Source organism: Haematobia irritans, chromosome 5 (assembly GCF_050003625.1).
Source record: "Haematobia irritans isolate KBUSLIRL chromosome 5, ASM5000362v1, whole genome shotgun sequence".
NCBI lineage: Eukaryota > Metazoa > Arthropoda > Insecta > Diptera > Muscidae > Haematobia > Haematobia irritans.
This window is the reverse complement of record NC_134401.1, coordinates 53256882-53284121: the sequence shown is the minus strand read 5'-3', so window position 1 is coordinate 53284121 and position 27240 is coordinate 53256882. Positions and strand designations below refer to the sequence as shown.

Below are 27240 nucleotides of genomic sequence, written 5' to 3'. Positions count from 1 at the left end.
TAAATTACGATTACTTACCATTATTTTGCCAATTGGAGGGTTTTATATTCATGCTTGCATTCGAAGATTTTCTTGTTAATGTGGCATTGGGATCACGTTCTCTTGGTTCATCAGTCATTTCAGGACTATTTGAATGTTGTTTTGGTTGTACACTTCCCGAACTATTGGCATGTGTCAAGGTGCCATTATTTTTAGGTTGAGTAATGGCAGCGAGGCTAACATTGTCAGAGCTGAAATTAAAATGATGCAAACAATTTAGTCAAGGGAAGATTAATGAAATATTAATATAAAGTAAACATACACAGAATAGAATATTTTTCAATAATTAATTCCAATTAAACTAATTGATGCAGATCGAACCTGACAAAATTTTCTATAGAAATAAAATTTTTTATAGAACTAAAATTTTGAGAAAATTTGTATAGAACTAAAATTTTGAGAAAATTATCTATAGAAATAAAATTTTGAGAAAATTTTCTATAGAAATAAAATTTTGAGAAAATTTTCTATAGAAATAGAATTTTGAGAAAATTTTCTATAGAAAGAAAGTTTTGCAGCTCGAACCTGACAAAATTGTCTATAGAAATAAAATTTTGACATTTTTTATAGAAATAAAATTTTGACAAAATGTTTTACAGAACTAAAATTTCGAGAAAATTTTTTATAGAACTAAAATTTTGAGAAAATTTTCTAACGAAATAAAATTTTGAGAAAATTTTCTATAGAAATAAAATTTTGACAAAATTTTCTATAGAAATAAAATTTTGAGAAAATTTTCTATAGAAAGAAAGTTTTGCAGCTCGAACCTGACAAAATTGTCTATAGAAATAAAATTTTGACAAATTTTTTTTATAGAAATAAAATTTTGACAAAAATTTTTATAGAACTAAAATTTTGACAAATTTTTTATAGTACTGAAATTTCGAGAAAATTTTTTATAGAACTAAAATTTTGAGAAAATTTTTTAACGAAATAAAATTTTGACAAAAATTTCTATAGAAATAAAATTTTGAGAAAATTTTCTATAGAAATAAAATTTTGAGAAAAATTTATATAGAACTAAAATTTTGAGAAAATTTTCTATAGAAATAAAATTTTGACAAAATTTTCTATAGAAATAAAATTTTGACAAAATTTTCTATAGAAATAGAATTTTGACAAAAATTTTCTATAGAAGTAAAATATTGACAAAATTTTCTATAGAAATAAAATTTTGGCAAAATTTTCTATAGAAATAAAATTTTGGCAAAATTTTCTATAGAAATAAAACTTCAGACAAAATTTTCTATAGAAATAAAATTTTGACAAAATTTTCTATAGAATTAAAGTTTTGCCAAAATTTTCTATAGAATTAAAGTTTTGACAAAATTTTCAATAGAAATAAAATGTTGACAAAAATTTTCTATAGAAATAATATATTGACAAAATTTTCTATAGAAATAAAATTTTGTCAAAATTTTCTATAGAAATAAAACTTTAGACAAAATGTTCTATAGAAATAGATTTTTGCAAAATAAGATTTTTTGTTTGGTAAAATTTTCTCCAAATTTTTGTAGATTTTTTTTGGCCCGAGTGGCAACCGTGCTCCGAATCCTTCAATTCAAGATGAATTCCCAAAAATGGGAAAAAACGCCTAACAGTGCAGACCTACATTGGGTATGTACCTCTCCACTCAAAAGCCAAGATCTGAGACGACTGCCTTGAGTGAATGGTGCTACCTCAGATTTGATCTGTCATCTCTACGTACTTGAACAGCTCGCTCTCCCATCTCCGAATCCGTCAATTGAAGATAAATTCCTCAAAAAAATGGCAATCGCCGTAAAAACGCCAGAAAGGCATCACTTTTCACCATTACAGAATGGGAGAAGCTACTTTACATCCAAAATCTGTCTATTAGGGAAGAATATTTCGGAGACAAAAATTGTTTAGTTGAGTAAATGTCAAAGTGTAGAGTGCTATGAGAAGAAATTTCTTTTTCTATCAATATTTCCACAACCGCTCTGACCAAAAGAAAGAAAGATTTGCAATGATAAATCTGTCTCTTAATATGATTTTTGAAAATATATTTTTAGCCACTAGATGCCATAATTTTCATATTTTTGAGCCACCTTTTTGTCAAATTGTAATAAAAAAGAAATGAAATATGTATCCCATTTTATTGACTTTAGTTGGTAGGCAACATTTCTTATTTAAGTCAAATTTTCTCATTTTGTTTTTAGTTACCTTGGTTGTCTTTTTAGCGGCTGTTGTTTTTCCGTATCATGATCTTGCTTTTCAGAACCCGAATCAGTGTCATAACCTAACTGTAATGTTCCACGGGCATCGGCTATAGAAGAACGTACAGGAACAACATGCTCTATAATAAAAAGTAAGAAATTGTAGTTTTTATATATGTATACTCTTAGTAGTTTTTACTTATATTCTTAGTAGTTTATATTACCTATTGTAGTATTGGAGAGTTTACGTTCACGATCTCTATCACCTCTATCAAAGCGATCGATGGCATTCAGTTGATCTTGTGATCCACCAAAATTCTCAATTGTAAGTTGAGAGTCTTCACTGGAGGAATTACGACGTGATCGACGGCCTTGAAAAATTAAAGAAATGATAGAGAAAAAATACACAGCTATTACAAAAATTGTTAAAGGGTCTGTAATAAAAATTGTGCAAAATGTTTAGCATTGCTATCATATCTTCGAAATTCCTTCGTTCGTTTTTTATTCTTCAAAATGAATTGAAAGACCTTTAATTTCATCCAACAAACTCGACTCGATGGCAAACATCTTCCATCGTCCTCGACTAAGCACCGTATTGAAAAAAAATAGTAATATGCTTAAAAGTAAGTAAGTAAATAAAAAGACAGTTCCAAAATAATTTATCGAAATATGTTTTGGACATTTTATAAAGTCGAGAAAACGATCGGACAAAATTATTCGAATTTTCTCACACGATTAAGGTCATGAGAAAATTCCCCCTGACGTGATCAATCATAAAGGCCAACTTTTTTAAAATTTGAATAAATTGAATTTTTTTCAAATTCGAATATAGTACCTTGAATGTAAGGGAAAATAAATGAACATTCGTTTCAGCGCCACCTATATGTGAAAAATGTGTTATGTAAATACGAAAATATTTGCGATATAATCCTCCACAGAAATAGACATAAATTGGCCACACGAGAAATTTTAATCAAAGATACATGGAAACAATACCTTTCGATTGGCATAAAGACAGTTTGCCAAAAATCTTATGTGACCAAATGGAAAAAGATGGATACCAAGATTTATTTGAGAAATATAGCTCTCTTAGTCCTCTATCCGATGGTAAAACCTGAAAAAAAGTGAAAAACGCACTGCTCCTCGAGAGAAGTGTGACCAAATAAAAAGATGGGCGTCCAGATTTATATGTGAATGATAGATATATATGTGGCCAGGCCCTATATTGAGACCTTCAAACACATGTTCCAATATCCGTTTTTACCATAAGGTACAGACAAAATTGTCTATAGAAATAAAATTTGGACAAAAATTTCCATAGAAATAAACTTTGGACAAAATTTTCTATAGAATTAAAATTTGGACAATATTTTCTTATAAATAAATTGTTATAGAAATAAAATTTTGACAAAATTTTCAATAGAAATAAAATTTTGACAAAATTTTCAATATAAATAAAATTTTGACAAAATTTTCAATAGAAATAAAATTTTGACAAAATTTTCTATAGAATTAAATTTTGACAAAATTTTCTATAGAATTAAATTTTGACAAAATTTTCTATAGAAATAAAATTTTGACAAAATTTTCAAGAGAAATAAAATTTTGACAAAATTTTCTATAGAATTAAATTTTGACAAAATTTTCTATAGAAATAAAATTTTGACAAAATTTTCTATAGAAATAAAATTTTGACAAAATTTTCTATAGAAATAAAATTTTGACAAAATTTTCTATAGAAATAAAATTTTGACAAAATTTTCTATAGAAATAAAATTTTGACAAAATTTTCTATAGAAATAAAATTTTGACAAAATTTTCTATAGAAATAAAATATTCGTTTTGTTTTTTATGGTTGGTTTGTTCTTAAATCATATTTGTTGTTTTGATCTCAGATTAAAATCATTGCGTTGACTAAACTACAAGAGTGGCTTAATCAACAGAGGAAAAGAATGTTTGTCAAATTTATTTGGCAAAGCCCTATAGACTGCAAGATGGTTGGTTGGACGCACGTTTCGGAATTACCATATCTCTCTTTTCCTTTGCCAATGTCAAATCATCGATTTGAGTGCAGTTGGCCGGGTTTATTTGACAAAATTTTCTATATAAATAAAATTTTGACAATTCTTCTATAGAAATAAAGTTTTGACAAATTTTTCTATAGAAATAAAGTTTTGACAAAATTTTCTATAGAAATAAAATTTTGAAAAAATTTTAAAAGATCTATCTTTCACATATAAATCTGGATGCCCATCTTTTTTCATTAGGCCACGGTGGTCACATTTAGGGCTGTGGAGCCGGAGTCGGAGTCTTGGAGTCGGAGTCTGAAGATTTTGCAGGAGTCGGAGTCGTAAAAAGTTTGCTCGACTCCGACTACGGCTAAACCAAATTTTTCACTTCACATTTTTTGTAACTAAGCAAGTTTTTACGCAAATTAGTTTCCATTGCGTTATTCATTCGATCAATGTATAGCATGATTGTAAATGAAAATCAACTTCTAACTACGGCTATCTTTTTATGTTTCCTAGAATGTTAGGCTAGCAGATGGGCTGGATCGATTCATTTTAATACCCGAAATTATTTTTTTTTTTAATTTTATTTTAAGGCCATATACATATGTGGAATAATGACAGAAAATTTTTTCAAAGCTGTTTTTTTTATAGAAAATTTTGTCAAAATGTTATTTCTATAAAAAGTTTTGTCAAAATTTTATTTCTATAGCAAATTTTGTCAAAATTTTATTTCTATAAAAAATTTATTCAAAATTTTATTACTATAGAAATATTTTTTTCTACAGAAAATTTAGTCAAAATTTTAGTTCTATAGAACATTTTGTCAAAATTTTAATTCTATAGAAAATTTTGTCAAAATTTTAATTCTATAGGAAATTTTGTCAAAATTTTATTTCTATAGAAAATTTAGTCAAAATTTTATTTCTATAGAAAATTTTGCCAAAATTTTATAGTAATAGATTTTTTATTAGAAAATTTGGTCAAAATTTTATTTCTATAGAAAATTTTGTCAAAATTTTATGTCTATAGAAAATTTAGTCAACATTTTGTTTCTGTAGAATATTTTGCAGAATTTTATTTACTACACAAAAATTTTTCTAAAATTGTATATATATTGATAATTTTTCAAAATTTTATTTCTATAAGAAAAAATTGTCAAATTTTTTTTCTTTCTGATGCTCACTGATACTCACTGCTACAAAAATGTATTCAAAATTTTATTACTATAGAAATATTTTTTTCTATATAAAATTTAGTCAAAATTTTTTTCTATAGAAAATTTAGTCAAAATTTTGTTTCTATAGAATATTTTGCAAAATATTATTTCTATAGAAAATTTTGCAAAATTTTGTTTGCTACACAATTTTTTTTTTAAATTGTATTTCTATTGATAATTTTTTCAAACTTTTATTTCTAAAAAAAATTTTGCCAAATGTTAGGTTAGGTTAAGTTAAAGTGGCAGCCCGATTAAGATTCAGGCTCACTTAGACTATTCAGTCCATTGTGATACCACATTAACTAAAAGTACCTATTACATATGGGCACTTCTAGTTTTAACCGTTGAACCTTCTCGATTATTTTCTTCTGTTGAACCAACCAGATTGTTCCAAAAACATTAGCAGACTGCTTAAGTTAACGTTTTCCAGGTCCGCCAGTAATCTGAAGCTATATGCCCCTAAAATTTGCTTACGCCTTACACAAAATGCAGGACACTCACACAAGAGGTGTTTTATTGATTCCTTTTCCTCCGCATCATGACAGCTCATACAATAGTCATTATACTTCGCACCAATAGTTTTTGCAAAATCGCCTATCAGGCAGCGATCCGTTATAGCAGATATCAGGAGTGATATCTGGCGTCTCGAGAACACTAGCATATCTAGTGTGCGGTTTAAGTTTAAATGGGGCCATATTTGCTTGGTGTCGTTACAACCCTTACAATTCTCCCATCGAACATTTGCCATCATGACAAATGCCATGTGTCAAATGTTATTTCTAAAAAAAGGTTATTCAAAATGCTATTTCTATATATTTGGTCAAAATTTGATTTCTATAGAAAATTTTGTCTAAATTTTATTTCTATAGAAAATTTTGTCAAAATTTTGTTTCTGTAAAAATTTTATTTACTAGACAAAAATTTTTCCAAAATTGCTGACTGATACTCACTGCTAAGTCGAAAACTTGTAGAAATGACTCAAATTTTCAATTTTTTCAATGAGTGAATCATAAATGCATTTTTGCGAAATTGTCTAAACAATTATAAATATTTCCCAAATATTGCCCGAGATTTTGTAGAAGTCTGATTTGAGATTTTATCAAAATGTAATCTAAATACAAAGTTGTGCAGAGTATGTTATAATCGGCCCGCCCGAATGTAGACTTTCCTTGCATTTTTATTTTTTGTTAAAATTGTGTTACGTCCCATAACGTTAGTTTTAAATTTTAAGTACATAGATTTTCTAGAAGTATATACAATTTTGCCTAAATCGATTCAGATTCAAATGCATATGGGAATATAAACCTTTATATAGCTCGCAACAAATTTAAAGGATTTGAGATAGTATCAATAATTTTGGTCCACAAATACATATACTGTTGGTATCTTCTCATATTATGATGGGTATTTATATCATTATTTTATTTATTAAACATTGCCCTAAATTCTAAATATAGAGTTCAATTGGCATCTAATGTGAAAATAAGACCTTTTTTTGCACACATAAATAAATACGATACTTTATATCGATCCACTTACGGTACCCCCACAATAGAACTACAAATTAGTGGTCCTGGCCCTGGTCACATTTCTTTCTGTATCGTATATGCGCATTACTTCGATTCAGAAGATTTGTGGCAAACGGTTTTTATACCATCAATGTATCTTTGCTTAAAATTTGGGTTTTCTATTTCATTCCGTTTGGCCAATTTATTTCAATTTCTAAGAAGGATTATATCGCAAATTTTTGTTTGTATTCGTATATAACTCATTTTTTTCACATATAGGCGGTGCTGAAATGAATATTCATATAAGGATTTATTTCCCCTTATATGTACCTTGAATATTTTATGAAGTCGAAAGGGTTTTTTAACAAAATTGTTACGAAGGTAAAGGAATTCGATAAGATTTCCTATCTTTGTCAATTGGAATGCCACAGAACTTTCATGGCGGGCTTAAGAAAGTACATTGCAATTAACATAAGAAACACTTTTATTAATACCTGCATAGCTGGGTCTTCGATGTTGATCCCAATTACTAGGTCTACCGGCTGGCACATTATCACCTATAGCAAATGAAAATAAATAATTTAGTAAATTTATAACAAGATTTGATCATTTTACACATCATCAAAATTACACCAAGATTTTTCTAAAACAAAAAGAAAAAACAATAACTACAACAAATCCATGTCATTCTATTGTAAGCATTAAAATAAATTTTACGTTATTTTTTACAATATTATGATGTGAGGTGTGAGAATGATTGGGTGTTTTTGTGTATGCAATGGACATGGGAGTTTAATTTTGACAAACCTCTTTCATCGGCCTTGGTTTCGGTGTTGGTCTTCTCTTTTGCTTGTCTTAAACGGGCGGGCATTAGTGGATCCTGTTGTTGTTGTTGCATATGCATGGTAGAGAGTGTGGTAACACCACGTGATTTGTGCACAACAAATGCTAAATGATGATAAAAAAAAAACAATTTTTTTGCATGAATTAAAATAAAATAAATAAAAAGGGGGAAAATTAGAAGCGTGTGCAATGAGTGTCTTAAAAGTTCTAGGAATTTATTTTCGGTTCAAATAAAAATTACTAACAGGTTGGCCCGGTCTGACACATAGATGGCGTCGCTAGTATTAAATGCATATTATTTTTATATAGTACCAACCTTCAAATGATTCGTGTCAAAATTTGACGTCTGTAAGTCAATTAGTTTGTGAAATAGAGCTTCTTTTGTGAAGCAACTTTTGTTATTGTGAAAAAAATGGAAAAACGGAATTTGGTGTTTTGATAAAATACTGTTTTATGAAGGGAAAAAATACAGTGGAAGCAAAAACTTGGCTTGATGAGTTTCCGGACTCTGCCCCAGGGAAATCAACAATAATTGATTGGTATGCAAAATTCAAGCGTGGTGAAATGAGCGCGGAGGACGGTGAACGCAGTGGACGTCCGAAAGAGGTGGTTACCGACGAAAATATCAAAAAAATCCACAAAATGGTTTTGAATGACCGTAAAATGAAGTTGATCGAGATCGCAGAGGCTTTAAAGATATCAAAGGAACGTGTTGGTCATATCATTCATCAATATTTGGATATGCGGAAGCTCTGTGCAAAATGGGTGCAGCGCGAGCTCACATTTCACAAAAAAAAATTGATGATTCTGAGCGGTGTTTGCAGCTGTTAACTCGTAATACACCCGAGTTTTTCCGTCGATATGGGACAATGGATGAAACATGGATCCATCACTACACTCCTGAGTCCAATCGACAGTCGGCTGAGTGGACAGCGACCTGTGAACCGTCACCGAAACGTGGAAAGACTCTAAAGTCCGCTGGCAAAGTAATGGCCTCTGTTTTTGGGAATGCGGATGGAATAATTTTTATCGATTATCTTGAGAAGCGAAAAACCATCAACAGTGACTATTATATGTCGTTATTGGAGCGTTTGAAGGTCGAAATCGCGGCAAAACGGTCCCATATGAAGAAGAAAAAAGTGTTGTTCCACCACGACAACGCACCGTGCCACAAGTCATTGAGAACGATGGCAAAAATTCATGAATTGGGCTTCGAATTGCTTCCCCACCCACCGTATTCTCCAGATCTGGCCCCCAGCGAATTTTTCTTGTTCTCAGACCTCAAAAGGATGCTCGCAGGGAAAAAAATTGGCTGCAATGAAGAGGTGATCGCCGAAACTGATACCAAAATGGTATCAAAAAATTGGAAGGTCGTTATAATCGTTGTATCGCTCTTGAAGAAAACTATGTTGAATAATAAAAACGACTTTTGACAAAAAAATTTGTTTTTCTTTGCTAGACCGGGGACTTATCAGCCAACCTGTTAAACTAGAGATGAATTGGATTTAGTGCACTAGACGGTTCACTTTTTTGAGTGTAAAATCGGTTTATCCCATTTACGGTGGTCAGGTAGAACCGGTGTTTTCTGGGTATTTTAATAAACTGCAATGAAAACCCATCCAAATACGTATTACGTACATTTGAATTAAACAAATTGTGTTAATAAATTCTCGAATTATTTTTTTTCGTTGATTTTTTGTGACAATGAAATTAGATTTACCACCTATCAAAATTATGTGATTTTATAAAAATCGGTTTAGGTTTTTATACCCACCACCATGTAATGGCGATGGGGGTATAATATGTTTATCAATCCGTTTGTAACACATCGACATATCGATATTAATCAGGGAGAAATTCTAAGACGAAATAACCATGTCCGTCCGTCCGTCGATTGTAATCACGCTACAGCCTTCAATAATGGCGCTATTGTCATGAAATTGGGACAGATTTGTTTTTTGTTTACAGGCAAGTCAAGTTCGAAGATGGGCTATATAGGTCCAGGTTTTGATATAGGACCCATATAAACCGACTTCCCGATTTGGGCTCTTGGGCTTCTAGACACCGTAGTTTTTACACCATTTTGCCCGAAATTGAAAATCTTGAGGTACTGTAGGGCCATAAAGAGGTGTGTCGAAAACGGTGTGTATCGGTTCACGTTTTGGTATAGGCCCCATATAGACCGATCTCCCGATTTTACTTCTTGGCTTCCAGAAACAATAGTTTTTTTATCCAATTTACATGAAATTCGAAATTTAGGTTTTTTAGGACCATAAATAGGTCTGCCGAAAATGGTGTGTATCGGTCCACGTTTTGGTATAGCCCTCATATAGACGGATCTTCCGATTTTAATTCTTGGGCTTCCAGAAACCGTAGTTTTTTATTCAGTTTTCATGAAATTCGAAATCTAGAGGTTTTTTAGGACCATAAATACGTGTGCCGAAAATGGTTTGTATTGGTCCATGTTTTGGTAGAGCCCCCATATAGACCGATCTCCCGATTTTATTTCTTAGGCTTCCTGAAATCGTACTTTTTATCCAATTTTACTGAAATTGGGAATCTAGCAGTATTTAAGGACCACAAATAGGTGTGCCGAAAATGGTCTGTTTTGATATAGCCCCCATATACATAGGCCGATCTCCCAATTTTATTTCTTGGGCTTTCAGAAACCATAGTTTTTATCCAAATTGCCTGAAATTGGAAATTTAAAGATTTTTTAGGACCATAAATAGGTGTGACGAATATATAGTATATCGGTACAGCTTTTGATATAGCCCCCTTATAAGCCGGCCCTCCGATTTGGGGTCTAGATTCCATGATTTTGGCATAGGCCCCATATAGACCGATCTACCGATTTAACTCCTTGGGCTTCTAGAAACCGTAGTTTTTATCCGATTTGCCTGAAATTATATACTGGTATTTTAGACACAAAAAACCTGTATCGGTTTTGGTTTTTAACAGTCAATTCGGCAATGCCTTCATATAGACCGATTTCACTTCTTGAGCCGCACTGATCATGAAAATTGCTTGAAACTGAAAGTAAAATGTCCAGATTTGACCTCCCGTAATCATTTGAACCTAGACATTTTAGATTTCAAATTAAGGTTTTATTTCATCATTTTCTGGCACACTTAAACGATCCCCCATGTTCCGATATTCGGAAACGCAAATCGCAAAAGTTTCGTTTGGCTATAATTTGACCCTGAAACTTATAAAATTTAAATCTTGGTAATATAGTTCTCTCTAATGAGAAGTTCAAATTACAATTAAATTGATAGGTAGAATCTTTAATTTTATCTTCGGGAAGCTTGGGAGAATATCTCTCATAAAAGGAAACAATTATGTCTGATTCATGGTGATGGGTATTATGATTCGGCCCGGCCGCACTTAATGCTGTATATACTTGTTCACTCTAATGCGCTGTCCAGACTATAAGTTTATCCGGACGAAAGTGCTCGTGTCGAACATATCACAGATGTCGGCCATACTATAAGTTATGTCCGATCGCATAATCGATACTGCTGCTTGTTAATGTGATCGATTATTTAGTCATCGCCCACAATTCATATCAATTGGCCACACTGTACGATTCTTTAAAAACACAGACATTCCATCCGGAATAACTTTTAGTCTGGATGGTGCTTCCTCTTTGGCCTAACTAAAATCCTTAAGGAAATGTCAAAATTATCCCACTCAAAAAATTACTAATATCTAAAATTCTTGAACTTTTAAAATCTACACCAAAAAATATTTCCAAATAACATACACCAAAAGAATTACCAAAAAATATTTCCAATTAACATTAATTGATACAATTTACTGTTAAATAAAACTCGAGATGCTAAGTCGGTTAAAAAAAATTTTGGTTTTTTTTAATAATTTTTTTGCCAATTTTTTAATTAAAATAAAAACACAAAGTCAATTAAGAAAGTGATTGAAAATAGTTACGTCTTTAAATAATAAATTAATTGACACAACAGTCACTTTTTTAATCAAACTAAAACCAAAAGTTAGTTAAGAAAATGAGAGAAAATGTTCTCGGTTTTTATTAAACAATTAATTGTTGCAATTAACAATTGATTTAAAAATTTTTGCAAAACTCAATTAATTTTTTAACTGATTTTATTAAAAAGTTTAACAAAATAATTAAATGTGTTAACTAAAAAACTGAGTTTTCCAATCGACATCAATTACACAGAAAAAAAATTGCACAAAAATGTTTCCAATTTAAGTTTTAAAAATATTCAATTAAAAATTTAATTGGTTCAACAAATTTATTAATCAGATACATAATCTCCGAGAAACGAACATGGTTTCGACAAACATGCTACATGTTTTCCGCGAAATATTAGGTTAGGTTAGGTTAAAGTGGCAGCCCGATTAAATTTCAGGCTCACTTAGACTATTCAGTCCATTGTGATACCACATTTAACTAAAAGTACCTATTACATATGGGCACTTCTAGTCTTAACCACTGAACCTTCTCTATTATTTACTTTTGTGGAACCAACCAGATTGCTCCAAAAACATTAACAAATTGCTTAAGTTAACGTTTTCCAGGTCAGCCAGTAATCTAAAGCTATATGCTCCTAAAATTCGCTTACGCCTTACACAAAAAGCAGGACACTCACACAAGAGGTGTTTAATTGATTCCTTTTCCTCCACGTCATGACAGCTTATACAATAGTCATTATACTTCGCACCTATAGTTTTTGCAAATTCGCCTATCAGGCAGCGACCCGTTATAGCAGATATTAGGAGTGCTATCTGACGCCTTGAGAACACTAGCATATCTAGTGTGCGGTTTAAGTTTAAATGGGGCCATATTTGCTTGGTGTCGTTACAACCCTTGCAATTTTCCCATCGAATATTGGCCATCATAACAGCCTTCTCACGCAGTAAGAGCTTGCAGGTGGCCAGAGGCATACCAACAGATTCTAGTTCCCCTGGAATATGTAAGGTAGTTCCTAGCCTTGCAAACACATCTGCTTCACAGTTCCCCGGTATGTTCCTATGACCAGGCACCCATATAAGGTGAATATTGTACTGCTCAGCCATCTCGTTGAGAGATTTGCGGCAGTCTATGGCCGTTTTTGAGTTAAGGAACACAGAGTCCAAGGATTTTATTGCAGGTTGACTGTCTGAGTATATATTAATGCCAATATTTGTTGGAACATTACTTCTCAGCCAATTCACCACCTCTCTTATTGCCAATATTTCAGCCTGAAAAACACTACAGTGATTAGGTAATCTTTTCGCTATTCGAATTCGCGAAAAAGTAACATTTTGCTCTTGGAACATGGTTGGGGGAAATAAAAATAAATTTTAAAAATATTCAATTAAAAATTTAATTGGTTCAGTAAATTTATTAAATGAAAAACAAAAAATCAATTGCAAACATTAATTGTATCAATTAATTTTTTAATTGGAACAATGAATTTTTAATTGACTTCGGTGATTGATATTATCATTACTGTTGAAGACATTTCAATTAAAAATTAATTGGATTAATTAATTTCGTGATTGAAGACAAAAACTATTTTTTGGTATACATTTTTGATTGAAGCAATTATTGTAATTTTGAAATCAAATAAATTATTTGTTTAATCAAATATTTGTTTTATGTCGTATTAAAACTGTGATTGATACTATCATTTTCGTGATTGAAGACATTTCAATTAAAAAGTTGATTGGATCACTGAATTTCGTGATTTAATGAGCAGTTTTTTTTTTGTGTATATGATTAAGATTTTAAAATTAATGTTATAAATAAAATGGAAAAATAAATAAATTACCTTCATTATCGAAATGAGTATTATCGGCCATAATATGAGAATCGATTTGTGATGGATTTAGTTGATGTTGTTGTTGTTGATGATGGAAGGATGCTGCTGGTTTATGAGTAAAGCCACTCGCCGTATTTGTGTAAGTTACTAAAAATGTAAATAATAATTTAAGAAAAGAAACAAAAAAAAAACAAAAAAACAAATAAATATCTTTGGTTTAATTTATTTGCTAGTTTTATATGAACAATACTGGGTGGTGTGTAAGTGATAGTGGTAGTGGCGTGTGCAGACAAAAGTATTTGTTGTCTGTTGAGAACAAAAAAATGTGTGCTGGGTGTTGGTGTTGGCGGGCGGTACTTGTCAAGGTTTTTAGCCAATTCTTGCTACTACAAATTAGAGAGCAATTTTATTTTATTGGAAAATTTTTAAGCTGATGTTGGGTTTTCTGGTTAATATTTAGCTCAATTAATAAGCGAGCTTTCTAAAGGTTTATACTTTTGTTGTTTTTTTTTTAATTGGTTAATGTTAACTGTAAGCAACTGCTAAAGTGTTAAAGAAACACACACATATATTTGTATTTTGGGAGGGGAAAAAATTAGAACTTTAATCCATTCAATAAATAAATGAGTGGCTTTCATTATCGAAATAAAAATAAAATGTACTAAAATTAAATGAAATAAAATTTATATGTAATTAAGGAGTGGTTAGGAAAAACAAACTCACTTTGCATAAATAGTGAAAAATCTGACAATTCTAATATTGGTTAGATAATGATAATGTCGTTTGTGTAAATCTATATGGGGTTTGTTTGTTTAGGTAGCAAAAAAAAAAAATTTCCATTTTTTGTCATTTGCTTTGTTTCAACATGGGACAATATGGATTATGTGAATGAATGTTTGTTCTATTGTTACTGGGCGACGTGATGAATTTATGGTTCAATGGTCTAGAAAAATCAACAACTAAAGATTTTCAAAAGCTAACAAAACAAAAGAAAACTAAACTAAAGTACATGCAAAAAGATTTTATGATATAATTGTTCTTGAAAGAAAGCATTTTGATTTCAGTTTTTAAGTGATGATACCAATTATATATAATATTTTTGATATTTATAATGAAAGAATTATGTCAATGGATGAAGCAACAAAGCCAGCTTCTCTTATTGTTTTGTGAAAAATATGCGATGCGTTTGCCAATGTACATAGAAAAATTATGATAAACAAATTTCAATTAAAAATGTATGTGATGAGTAACCCAATTCAATAGATAGATATTCTATTTCACATTTCACATCAGTCGGTGTCTGCAGTTATTTTGTTGTAATTCACTTTAACTAGTAGCGTTTTGTAAAATATATGTATTTTTGGAATTTTGCCTGAAATATGATATATTTAGGTTATTTTGTAAAAGGTATCAGTTTGAAAAGGTTTTGAATTCTGTTCTAAAAAAATTCCATTCATAGAGGCAAACTGAGGGCATTCTCTGCACTGACGAAAAACGAGAGTTTTGCGATTGGCCTGAAAAGCAAAGTTGCATGGTGACTTGCATAATTAAATAAAGGGTGATACGGTCAAAATTTGGTCAATATAAACTTGACGTATTTCTTTCAATTTTGCATTTAAAAAACCTGAACACCCCTCATTTTAAAGGTATGTAGAATGTTGCTCCTATTTTGATATTGGAATTCACTCTTCAGTTGTCAAAATGCCGTCCAAGCAAGAAGAGCAGCGTATCAAAATTTTGCTCGCGCATCGCGAAAATCCGAGCTACTCGCACGCAAAGCTGGCAAAATCGCTAAAAGTTGCCAAATCAACCGTTACAAATGTAATTAAAGTGTTTGGGGAACGTTTGTCGACAGCCAGGAAGTCTGGATCGGGGGGAAATCGAAAACCGGAAGCCGCTGAGACGACAAAGAGAGTTGCCGGTAGTTTCAAGCGAAACCCTAACCTCTCTCTCCGAGATGCCGCAAATAAGCTGGGTGTATCGTCTACAACCGTGCATCGAGCCAAAAAACGAGCCGGACTATCGACTTACAAGAAGGTAGTGACTGCAAATCGCGATGATAAACAAAATACGACGGCCAAAGCGCGATCCCGGAGGCTGTACACGACGATGCTGACGAAGTTTGACTGCGTGGTAATGGACGACGAAACCTACGCCAAAGCCGACTACAAGCAGCTTCCGGGACAGGAGTTTTATACGGCAAAAGGAAGGGGAAAGGTAGCAGATATTTTCAAGCACATAAAACTGTCAAAGTTCGCAAAGAAATATCTGGTTTGGCAAGCCATCTGTACCTGTGGCTTGAAAAGCAGCATTTTCATAGCTTCCGGGACTGTCAACCAAGAAATTTACGTGAAAGAGTGTTTGAATAAACGTCTGCTGCCTTTCCTGAAGAAACACGGTTGTTCCGTACTGTTTTGGCCGGATTTGGCATCTTGCCATTACGGTAAAAAGGCCATGGAGTGGTACGCCGCCAACAACGTGCAGGTGGTTCCCAAGGACAAGAACCCTCCCAACACGCCAGAGCTCCGCCCAATTGACAAATACTGGGCTATTGTCAAGCGGAACCTAATGAAGACCAAAAAAACTGCTAAGGACGAGCAGCAGTTCAAGGCAAACTGGCTTTCTGCGGCGAAGAAGGTGGACAAGGTGGCTGTACAAAATCTGATGGCAGGTGTCAAGCGTGAGGCCCGGCAATTCGGATTTGGAAAAGCGAAAGCCTAACTGAATATTTTTCCTGAATTTTATACTAATTGAACTTGAAAAAGAAATTTAATTTGATTTTTTAAATAAACGATTTCACCGATTTACACGCGTTTTCCCTTGACCAAATTTTGACCGTATCACCCTTTAAGGAACAAACGTAAATATTGCTTATATTTTATTTATTTATTAGTTCGTTTTACTTTCGCCCTGAATCACACAATTTTTATTTCTGATTTAATCAAGAAATTAATTGATCCAATTAATTTTTTATTTGAAATGTCTTCAATCACAGAAATGATAGCATCAATTAAAAAATGAATTGATACTATTAATTTTTGTGATTGATTTTTGTTTCAATTAAAAAAATTGTTGAATCAATTAAATTTTTAATTGAATATTTTTAAAACTCAATTAAGACTTTAATTGTAAAAATGTTCGTGAAATTTCTGTGAATCCTTTCCTTCCGTTAAAAAACTTTGGTAAGTTGCTGGCGGCAACTTAAACAATTCCAGCGTTGCTAGAATTGAACTAGAACTGAAAAAAACTTAAAGCTAAATGTATTTTTCCAAAAAGTCGGCCAACCTGATTTGTTCAAAAACATTCATTTACCCAATGTTTTCTAAAGCTACGTGCCCTCAACATCTGCCTACGAAGTAAACCCAGCAAAAACTCCTATTAGCAGATATGGGGACAGCCTGCGCAAAACTAGGTAACAACTTTGTCTTCGATGTACCCACAATACTTTTACACGGGCATGGAGAAAGGTGCTTCGGTTCCCTCTTAACTTTATTTTAGTTCATGAAAGTTAGTTGATTTAAGTTAATTTTGCCATACTTTTGAATATTTTTTGGTTACTTTAATGACGTGGACTACAAAAGTTGTATACAAATATAGTACAAAATTTTACTACAAAATAAAATAGTGCATATTTTCCTAAAATGAGAGAAGTTTGAGTTTATATGTCTCTCAAATGAGTAAATTTTACTAAAATTGTGCCTGTCTTGAACTTCGTATAGCGCGAAAGACATTTTAACAATTTATAAAACAAATTTTTTCCCTCAACATATGAAATTTGCTTAAACAACAGAAAAGTTTTATTTTTAAACAATTTTCTTTCTTTTTGACAAAAAGTATTAACTTATGTTGCAATTAGAAAACTATTTTAGTTAATATTTTCTAAAATAAACCTACATTTTCTGTCATGGTGCGTTCACATTTTTTGGACATACTAGCTCTTTAAAACTTAATATGCTCAAAAAGCACAAGCGTATTGCTCTCATTTCTATATATAGATTTTGGGAGCCACCGTGGTGCAATGGTTAGCATGCCCGCCTTGCATACACAAGGTCGTGGGTTCGATTCCTGCTACGACCGAACACCAAAAAGTTTTTCAGCGGTGGATTATCCCACCTCAGTAATGCTGGTGACATTTCTGAGGGTTTCAAAGCTTCTCTAAGTGGTTTCACTGGAATGTGGAACGCCGTTCGGACTCGGCTATAAAAAGGAGGTCCCTTGTCATTGAGCTTAACATGGAATCGGGCAGCACTCAGTGATAAGAGAGAAGTTCACCAGTGTGGTATCACAATGGACTGAATAGTCTAAGTGAGCCTGATACATCGGGCTGCCACATAACCTAACCTAACCTAACCTATATATAGATTTTATTCTCTCTTATAAGTTGGTTTTGTATTCTCGACATTTTTCTACCTCTCTCCCTCTGCACTTTGGCAATCCTTGTGAGACCAGCAGGAATCGAACTCAGATCTGTTGTTTTGTAAACCAACGCACTATACCCTAGAATTTCTTTTTCAATATTTTATTTCTACAGCAAATTTTTTTTCAAAATTTTATTTCTACAGCAAATTTTCATAATTTTATTTCTATAGAAAATTCTTTTCATTTTTATATATATATACCCTGCGCCACACAGTGGAACAGGGTATTATAAGTTAGTGCATATCTTTGTAACACCAAGAAGGAGACGAGATAGACACATGGTGTCTTTGGCAATAATGCTCAGGGTGGGTCCCTGAGTCGATATAACCATGTCCGCCTGTCCGTCCGTTCGTCTGTCTGTGAACACATTTTTGTGATCAAAGTCTAGGTCGCAATTTAAGTCCAATCGCCTTCAAATTTGGCACATGTTCCTAATTTGGGTCAGAATAGAACCCTATTGATTTTGGAAGAAATCGGTTCAGATTTAGATATAGCTCCCATATATATCTTTCGCCCGATATGCACTAATATGGACCCAGCAGCCAGAATTTTATACCGATTTGCTTGAAATTTTGTACAAACATAACACTTAGTCGTATAGTCAAGTGTGCAAAATTTGATTGAAATCGGTTATAATTTAGATATAGCTTTCGCCCGATATGGACTTATATGGCCCCAGAAGCCAGATTTTTGGCCGAATTTGGTTGAAATTTTGCACTAGGAGTACAATTAGTAGTATAGTCAAGTGTGCAAAATTTAATTGAAATCGGTTGAAACTGTGTTCCACCCTAGTGCATTAGCCGACTTAAATTTTGAGTCTATAGATTTTGTAGAAGTCTATCAAATTCTGTCTACATCGAGTGATATTTAAATGTATGTATTTGGGTCAAACCTTTATATATAGCACCCAACACATTTGGCGGATGTGATATGGTATCGAAAATTTAGATCTACAAAGTGGTGCAGGGTATAATATAGTCGGCCCCGCCCGACTTTAGACTTTCCTTACTTGTTTATTATTATATAGATTTTTTTTTTTTAAATTTTGTCCAACTTTTATTTGTATAGAAAATTTTGTCAAACTTTTATTTCTATAGAAAATTTTCTCAAAATTTTATTTCTATAAAAAATTTTCTCAAAATTTTATTTCTATAGAAAATTTTGACAAAATTTTATTTCTATACAAAAATTTGTCAAAATTGTATTTCTATAGAAAATTTTGTCAAAGTTTTATTTCTATAGAAAATTTTGTCAAAATTTTATTTCTATAGACATTTTTGTCAAAATTTTATTTCTATAGAAATTTTTGTCAAAATTTTATTTCTATAGAAATTTTTGTCAAAATTTTATTTCTATAGAAAATTTTGTCAAAATTTTATTTCTATAGAAAATTTTGTCAAAATTTTATTTCTATAGAAAATTTTGTCAAAATTTTATTTCTATAGAAAATGTTGTCAAAATTTTATTTCTATAGAAAATTTTGTCAAAATTTTATTTCTATAGAAAATTTTGTTAAAATTTTATTTCTATACAAAATTTTGTCAAAATTGTATTTCTATAGAAAATTTTGTCAAAATTGTATTTCTATAGAAAATTTTTGTCAAAATTTTATTTCTATAGAAAATTTTGCCAAAAAAATTTATTTCTATAGAAAATTTTGTCAAAATTTTATTTCTATAGAAAATTTTGTCGAAATTTTATTTCTATAGAAAATTTTGTCGAAATTCTATTTCTATAGAAAATTTTTGTCAAAATTTTATTTCTATAGAAAATTTTGTCAAAATTTTATTTCTATAGAAAATTTATCAAAATTTTGTTTCAATAGAAAATTTTGTCAAAATTTTATTTCTATAGAAAATTTTGTCAAAATTTTATTTCTATAGAAAATTTTGTCAAAATTTTATTTCTATAGAAAATTTTGTCAAAATTTTATTTCTATAGAAAATTTTGTCAAAATTTTATTTCTATAGAAAATGTTGTCAAAATTTTATTTCTATAGAAAATTTTGTCAACATTTTATTTCTATAGAAAATTTTGTTAAAATTTTATTTCTATACAAAATTTTGTCAAAATTGTATTTCTATAGAAAATGTTGTCAAAATTTTATTTCTATAGAAAATTTTGTCAAAAAAATTTATTTCTATAGAAAATTATGTCAAAATTTTATTTCTATAGAAAATTTGGTCAATGAATATAAACATTTCTTCAACGCTTGTGTTTCCTGGGGTGGATTTCTCCACTGAATTCTCAGCTTTAATGAGTGTGATCAGCTGAAATACGATGGGTTACGTTAGGTTAGGTCATTGAGCTAATCAAAAAAAATCGGGAAACACTCATTTCTCAACCATAACTGCTGACGTTGTTTATCAAAAATATATTTGAAAAAGGAATGGGCAAGGAAACATTTGACGCGTGTTATTTTAATGATATCAAAAGTTAATATGTAAATTATGAATACAAACTATTTTAATTTTCATCATTTTATGTATCTGCCAATCAAATTGAATTTTACAGTTGATGTAAAATGAATTAAAGGAATTAATATAATTCTCATAATTTTTCTATGTACAATGGCATGTTAATAGTAACAAAAAAAACAATCTCGCAAAATAACTGTAAACATATAACAAAGGGAACAATTAAATAACGGAACACAAACGTAAAGGAAAACGAACAAACGTAAACAAAATAAAAACCAGGAAACAAATATTTTTTTTGTTTATAATGACCTTGAAACTGAGGTCGTGTTGTTGGCGAGCTAGAAGGTTGATCTATATCACTTCTTAGATCTGGTATTGGTATCACTGTGGGCATTGTTAAACCACGACGATGATAAATTCCATGTTCATTGGCACCTGCATTTTGTTTAGCGATGATCTCTGTTGTTTTTATTATTATTTTTTTTTTTTTTGGGTTTTACAAAACCATTTATTTTGTTTGTTTTTGATTTTGATTTTATTGCAAAATAGTTGGTGATGTTGTTGTTGTTGTAGTTTACATTTTCAGAGGTAATTTTGTTTTGTTTATTCATTTATTTATTTTTTTTTTTAATTTTTTGTGAAATGCAAACAGAAACAGCAAGAGAAAGAAAGATAAAAGAAAAACAGTTAAGGATTAATATAAAGAGTTCGAAATAAATCTCATTCTTTTTTGTTTTTCTTAAACGCCTATATGTATTTTTTTAATAACAAAACAAAACTCCAAACCAAGGACAATACACAACATACACACATACTTATACTAATACACATATACCAGACATCGTATTTGGCTTTGGGTTTATGCACATTTGCTAGCTGAACATCATCATCATATTGGAAAGGAATAAAAGGACACACATGTTGGGTGTACACACATATACAATAATGATAAACAAAAAAAAAGACAAAAAATAGTGAAAAATAAAACCTAGCCTATATGAGTTACAGCTATAACCAGACGTGACGAGCCAATAATTTGCGCTATACCGATAAAAAGAAATATACTTGAAAATTTTTTCTAGAATTCAAAATATTTAAAATTCCATCAACTCAATTCATTTCGCATTAATGTTTTTATTTTGAAATAAATATTTGCGAAACTTGTCTTTTGACTTAACCACATTTTTAATACAAAAATATTTGGAGCTATATGAAGAGATGATGCACATTGGGAGTAAAGATGATTCAATTTGTAGGAGGAAAATTCCTAGATGTTTTCTCCATAAGAAGTTACCATAAAGGACCCAAAACTGAGTTATCTATCCCAGTTAGATCTATACAAAACGCTGAACTGAAACATGTACTAGTCTAGGTGTCGTAAACTAGGAAAAAAAAACACTACTAATGTACGCGTTAGAATTGTTGTTGTCTCCTTGTAACATGTTTCTGTAACTTGTCACATGTTGTTGTTAAACTAAAGAAACAAAAGCTTTGTTTGATTGTTCACTACTAATGTGGATTCAGCGTACCTTCTAAAAATAAATTTCGTGTTGTTGCATTACTGCAGTAACAAAACGAAATGAAAATAAGATCAAGGGATTTGCAACTATATGAAAAGATGATGCACAGTGGGAGTTAAGATGATTCAATTTGTAAGAAGAAAATTCCCAAATGTTTTCTCCATAAGAAGTTAGCATAAAGGGAACAAAATTGAGTTATCTCTCCCAGCCAGATCTATACTAAAGGCTGTGGAAAGGTTCATTCGCCCGAACTGAAACATGTACAGTCTAGGCGTGTATAGATTTATATCTGGCGTTTTCTTTTCAATGGTTCCATAGATCAAATTCCTTGACGTAATTTGTCCATAAAGCTCGAAAAATAATTAATTGTAAAATTTTATTTCTATAGAAAATTTTGTCAAAAATTTTATTTCTATAGAAAATTTTGTCAAAATGTTATTTCTATAGAAAATTTTGACAAAATTTTATTTCTATAGAAAATTTTGACAAAATTTTATTTCTATAGAAAATTTTGTCAAAATTTTATTTCTATAGAAAATTTTGACAAAATTTTATTTCTATAGAAAATTTTGACAAAATTTTATTTCTATAGAAAATTTTGTCAAAATTTTATTTCTATAGAAAATTTTGCCAAAAATTTATTTCTATAGAAAATTTTGACAAAATTTTATTTCTATAGGACATTTTGTCAAAATGTTATTCCGTATTTTGAGTGTTGACCTATTTTATAATTGAAATTAATCAGAAAACTTTTTCCGATCTACAGAAAATTTTGTCAAAATTTTATTTCTATAGAATTTTATGTCAAAATTTTATTTCTGTACAAAATTTTGTCAAAATTTTATTTCTATAGAAAATTTTGTCAAAATTTTATTTCTATAGAAAATTTTGTCACAATTTTATTTCATATTTGTTGTTTTGATGATGTGACGGTGGCAAAGGAAAAGAGAATGTACAAAGATTTATTTAGGCAAAGGCCAACTATCATAAACCTTTTTTCGGAGGGTTCGGGTGTGGTTCACTTTGGGTTTAGTGAACTACCCGAATCTATTCTGATAATTGGTTGATAGTTTTGCTGCAAGTAGAGGATGCTGATGAGGAATGTGGTAATTCCGAAACGTGCGTCCATCCAACCATCTTGCATTTTTTTCCTCTGTTGGTTAAGCTACTCTTGTAGTTTAGTCAACGCAATGGTTTTAAAGCTGAGATCAAAACAAACCAACAATAAAAAAAAATATTTCTATAGAAAATTTTGTCAAAATTTTATTTCTATAGAAAATTTTCTCAAAATTTTATTTCTATAGAAAATTTTCTCAAAATTTTATTTCTATAGAAAATTTTCTCAAAATTTTATTTCTATAGAAAATTTTCTCAAAATTTTATTTCTATAGAAAATTTTGACAAAATTTTATTTCTATAGAAAATTCTGACAAATTTTTATTTCTATAGAAAATTCTGACAAAATTTTATTTCTATATTTTTACTTCCACAGATAATTTTGTCGGGAGGTTCAAGTGTGGTTCATTGTTGGGTTTAATGAACTGCCTGAATTTATTCTGATAATTGGTTGATAGTTTTGCTGCAAGTAGAGGATGCTGATGAGGAATGTGGTAATTCCGAAACGTGCGTCCATCCAACCATCTTGCAGTCTATAGGGCTTTGTCCAAATAAATTTGACAAACATTATTTTCCTCTGTTGGTTAAGCTACACTTGTAGTTTAGTCAATGTATGGTTTTAAGCTGCAATAAAAACAACAACAACATTTTATTTCTATAGAAAATTTTAACAAAATTTTACTTTTGCAGACAATTTTGTCAAAATTTTTACTTCTACCAAACAGTAAAAAATCTACCATTTTTGGTAGAATTCAATCAACTGTAGCGTCCGATATTTCAGACTCAGACTATTCAGTCAATTGTGATACCACTGAGCGCTACCCGACAAGGGACAAGGGACCTCCTTTGATATTTTTTTATTTTTGATATTTTTGAAAACAGACTTTTGACATTTTTGGAAATCGATTCAAATCGGCTATTTTTGAAAATTAACTCAAATCAATTTTTGATTTTGGCACAGTCGAGTAATTGAATAAGTTATGAAAAAGACGACATTGCAATAAAAGGGAAATGTGATAAAAATATTTCTATGGTAATTCCGAAAGTATCTATAGACGTTATCATTTATTTAATTTGTTTTTTAAAGGGGTTTTTATGTATACCCTGTTCCGCAATTCGAATTCGCTAAATCTTTTTAATGCGAAGTTCAAATTAGAATTGGATTTAAGGCCGAAAGTATCTCGACTTTTTCGTAATATGAAATATAAATTCTAGCGATTTCGAATATTGGAACATGGGCGACAGATATAAGGTGAATATATATGTAATATTACCGATTTAACCGCAAGTTTTTTTTTTTTTTAATTTCGAAAAGTCGATTTTTCCTAATTTTTAAAAAAGTTGAAAACTCAAAAAGTCGAAATGTCGAAAAGTAGACTTTTCCAAATCTTAGAAAAGTCGATTCTGGTAACATCCCTACAATCCACTTATCAGAAAATACCATTACTCATAATTATTTTTCTGATCGTTTTAGTTTGTCTTAGTCATTCGAAATTCATTGCAGAATATCTATTAGGATATTTGCAAGTATATTATATTCAATCTAATAGCACAATATTATTGGTTTAATATAATTCCTATTGCAGGATACATTGTTTTATAAATGACAACCACTGTTTCTTTGGAACAATTTAACTTAATGTTAGCTTCGATTTTTGTTTATTAGCAAAGATTTGGTTTCTTAAGGACGACTCTCAGGTGTTTCATGTGTGTGTGTTTCTTTAGTTGCGGCGAAACATTACTTAAAAGGCTTAAAATATGACAAAAACAAGTGGATGGATGATGTAGTGGTAGTAAGAGTAGTAGGTAGTAGTTGGTAAGTATTAGCCCACAACCAAATATTTCGTTTTTTGCTTCCACAAAACTGAAGTACTTTTACTTGGAATAAAAAGCGCCTAAGGGCATATATTTTAAATTTTAAATAAAATAGGTGCGCTCTAGCTGAAACTTAGTAGTATATGCGTTGGTGTTGTGGTCTCTAGAACAGAACAGAGTGTGGTGAAGATCAAAAACTATAAAACCAATACCAAACAAACCTTGATCTTTATTTTATTTTATTTTTTAACATGACAAAACAACGGAAAATGATTTTACTTTATATTTACAAAAGCCAAAACATAAAATTTTGTAATAGAAAAAAATAATAATGAAATCGAAAAGTGAAAAGAAAATTATTAAAAAAAAAAATAAAAATATGAACCAAAAATCCCACGAGAAAGTAGTGTTTTGGATAATAAATAAAAATCTTCTAACTTACCCACTGAATCCATGCCTGGATAACTAACACAATTGGCCGGATGGATTTCAAAAAGATTAAATAAATCGGACAAGAGTATCAACAGATTTAATTTCATTGATCTACAAACAAAAAGAGGATTTACAATAGTAGAGCGATCGTCATCATCATCATCACAAATTCTCCTCAACATACCCTCTCATATAGGTGACATCTTCGGGAAGCATATGGAACACATTGTATGGCAGATATTTCTGGGAAAAATTGCTAACTAGCAAAACATTGTGTATGGAATCTTCAACGGCTGGCAAATAATTTATACGCACATCCGTCCATTGTAATACTTTGGGACAATAGTATGAAATTAAAAGGGCTAAGCAAATGCCATCGCATAAATCCTGAAAATCACGTACTGGTGGTATATCCAACGTTTGTAAACGTTTACCCTATGGAAAGATTATTTAAAATACATTAAATGCTTATTTTACCCGAAATCTAATGATAACTTACACTATCATCATCCAATGAAGTTTGTACATCCCTTTCGATGCGTTTCTTTAGAGCCGCACATGTGTGTGAGACCCAAGCTAGAATGGTTTGTTCGACATTACCACTGGGCAATTGTTGATTGCCATTACCCGATATTCGTTTAATGGCATTATTAACACGTTCATTTGATGTTATTTCCTTGGCATAAAGCAGCATTAAAGATTCTATGACAGCTATGTGGGCAATCTGTTTGCATTGAGAAATAATACAAAAAAACGAAAAATTAGTAAATGTTTGCATATCTTTTTGTATTTATCTTTTTCTTAAAAAAAAAAAACTACCACAATACTTCTAAATATGATAAGCCAAAAATTTTATCTTTATTTTTCTTCACACCGATTTGATTAACAAATAGGTCATTTTGTATAGATATACACCTGTATTTAGTTTATATTATGTTAGTTATTTATTTACAAAACAAAAATGTAGGTTCTATATTTCCATTTACTAGAATAATATTAAATACTGTTGTTGTAGCTTCTGATAATAGTATTATCATGGACTGTTTAAAAACAAACGAAAGAATTTTTAAAAATTAAAGATCAAGGGACCAATAACGGTCGGTTGTAGATTTTCGTACAGCGAATTTAAGGAGTTTTGAGATGATGAGAAGAGCCAATGCAGTTTTTGTTGTAACAGTGGTTTTTGCGTTGCACTGTACCAGATCGAGGAATTTTGAGACTAAGATGGGATGCACCCAGAGGTGGTTTGGCTGATCTACAACCCAATTTTATTGATTAAATACTCGATTAAATGTTTCGTTCATAAAAAGATGGTGACCAAGCTTCCATTTTCATTTCTCGAGTTTCTGGAAAACGATCAACACTCTCCTGTGTGTCTCGAAATCTTTATAGAAAAACAAGAGGACGACAATTTCTCTTCTACAGATAAAAACAAATGTCAACCGTGTAGATGTAGATGCAATGCCCGCAGCTTTGGTATTACCGACGTTGCGGTCGAAGCGCTGTTTTGATAAATTGTTTATAAAGGCATCGGCAGTTATAATTTCAAATTGCCTGCCAAAAAATTTAATGGAATGAAAACATCTACAAAAAAGAACATTTGTTACTACAAAGTAGGTTTTAAATCCTATTTTCTTTACGTTTCGTAAAGTCGACAGAGAACTGAACTGGGTGACGCCGACGTATGCTATTTCAGAGAAGCGCCGACAAAAACTGCATGATATTAGAGAAATGTTCCTCATGACTGCCACCTACTGACGCAGTTTCGCTTCACAGTTTCGTTCTCTTTTGACATTTTCTATAGAAATAAAATTTTGAGAAATTTTTCTATAGAAATAAAATGTTGAGAAAATTCTCTATAGAAATAAAATTTTAACAAGTTTTATATGGAAATAAAATTTTGAAAAAATTTTCTTTAGAAATAAAATTTTGAGAAA

At 30.7% G+C, this 27240-nt stretch overlaps 1 protein-coding gene across 18 annotated transcripts in view; it reads right to left on the bottom strand.

The window, feature by feature from the left end:
- The window catches only part of Patronin (calmodulin-regulated spectrin-associated protein patronin), a 75140-nt gene that overhangs the window by 32415 nt on the left and 15485 nt on the right, over positions 1–27240 (bottom strand). For 17 of the 18 annotated variants that reach the window (XM_075313044.1, XM_075313030.1, XM_075313038.1 and 14 more), the window contains 10 exons: positions 25803–26027; positions 25488–25738; positions 25314–25414; positions 20730–20879; positions 13591–13728; positions 7760–7900; positions 7447–7509; positions 2441–2587; positions 2224–2356; positions 19–230 (listed from right to left, as the gene is read on the bottom strand). In XM_075313044.1, coding sequence (XP_075169159.1) covers positions 19–230; positions 2224–2356; positions 2441–2587; positions 7447–7509; positions 7760–7900; positions 13591–13728; positions 20730–20879; positions 25314–25414; positions 25488–25738; positions 25803–26027 — 1561 coding nt within the window. The remainder of the gene's footprint in view (positions 1–18; positions 231–2223; positions 2357–2440; positions 2588–7446; positions 7510–7759; positions 7901–13590; positions 13729–20729; positions 20880–25313; positions 25415–25487; positions 25739–25802; positions 26028–27240) is intronic. The other variant, XM_075313035.1, reaches the window with a different exon arrangement.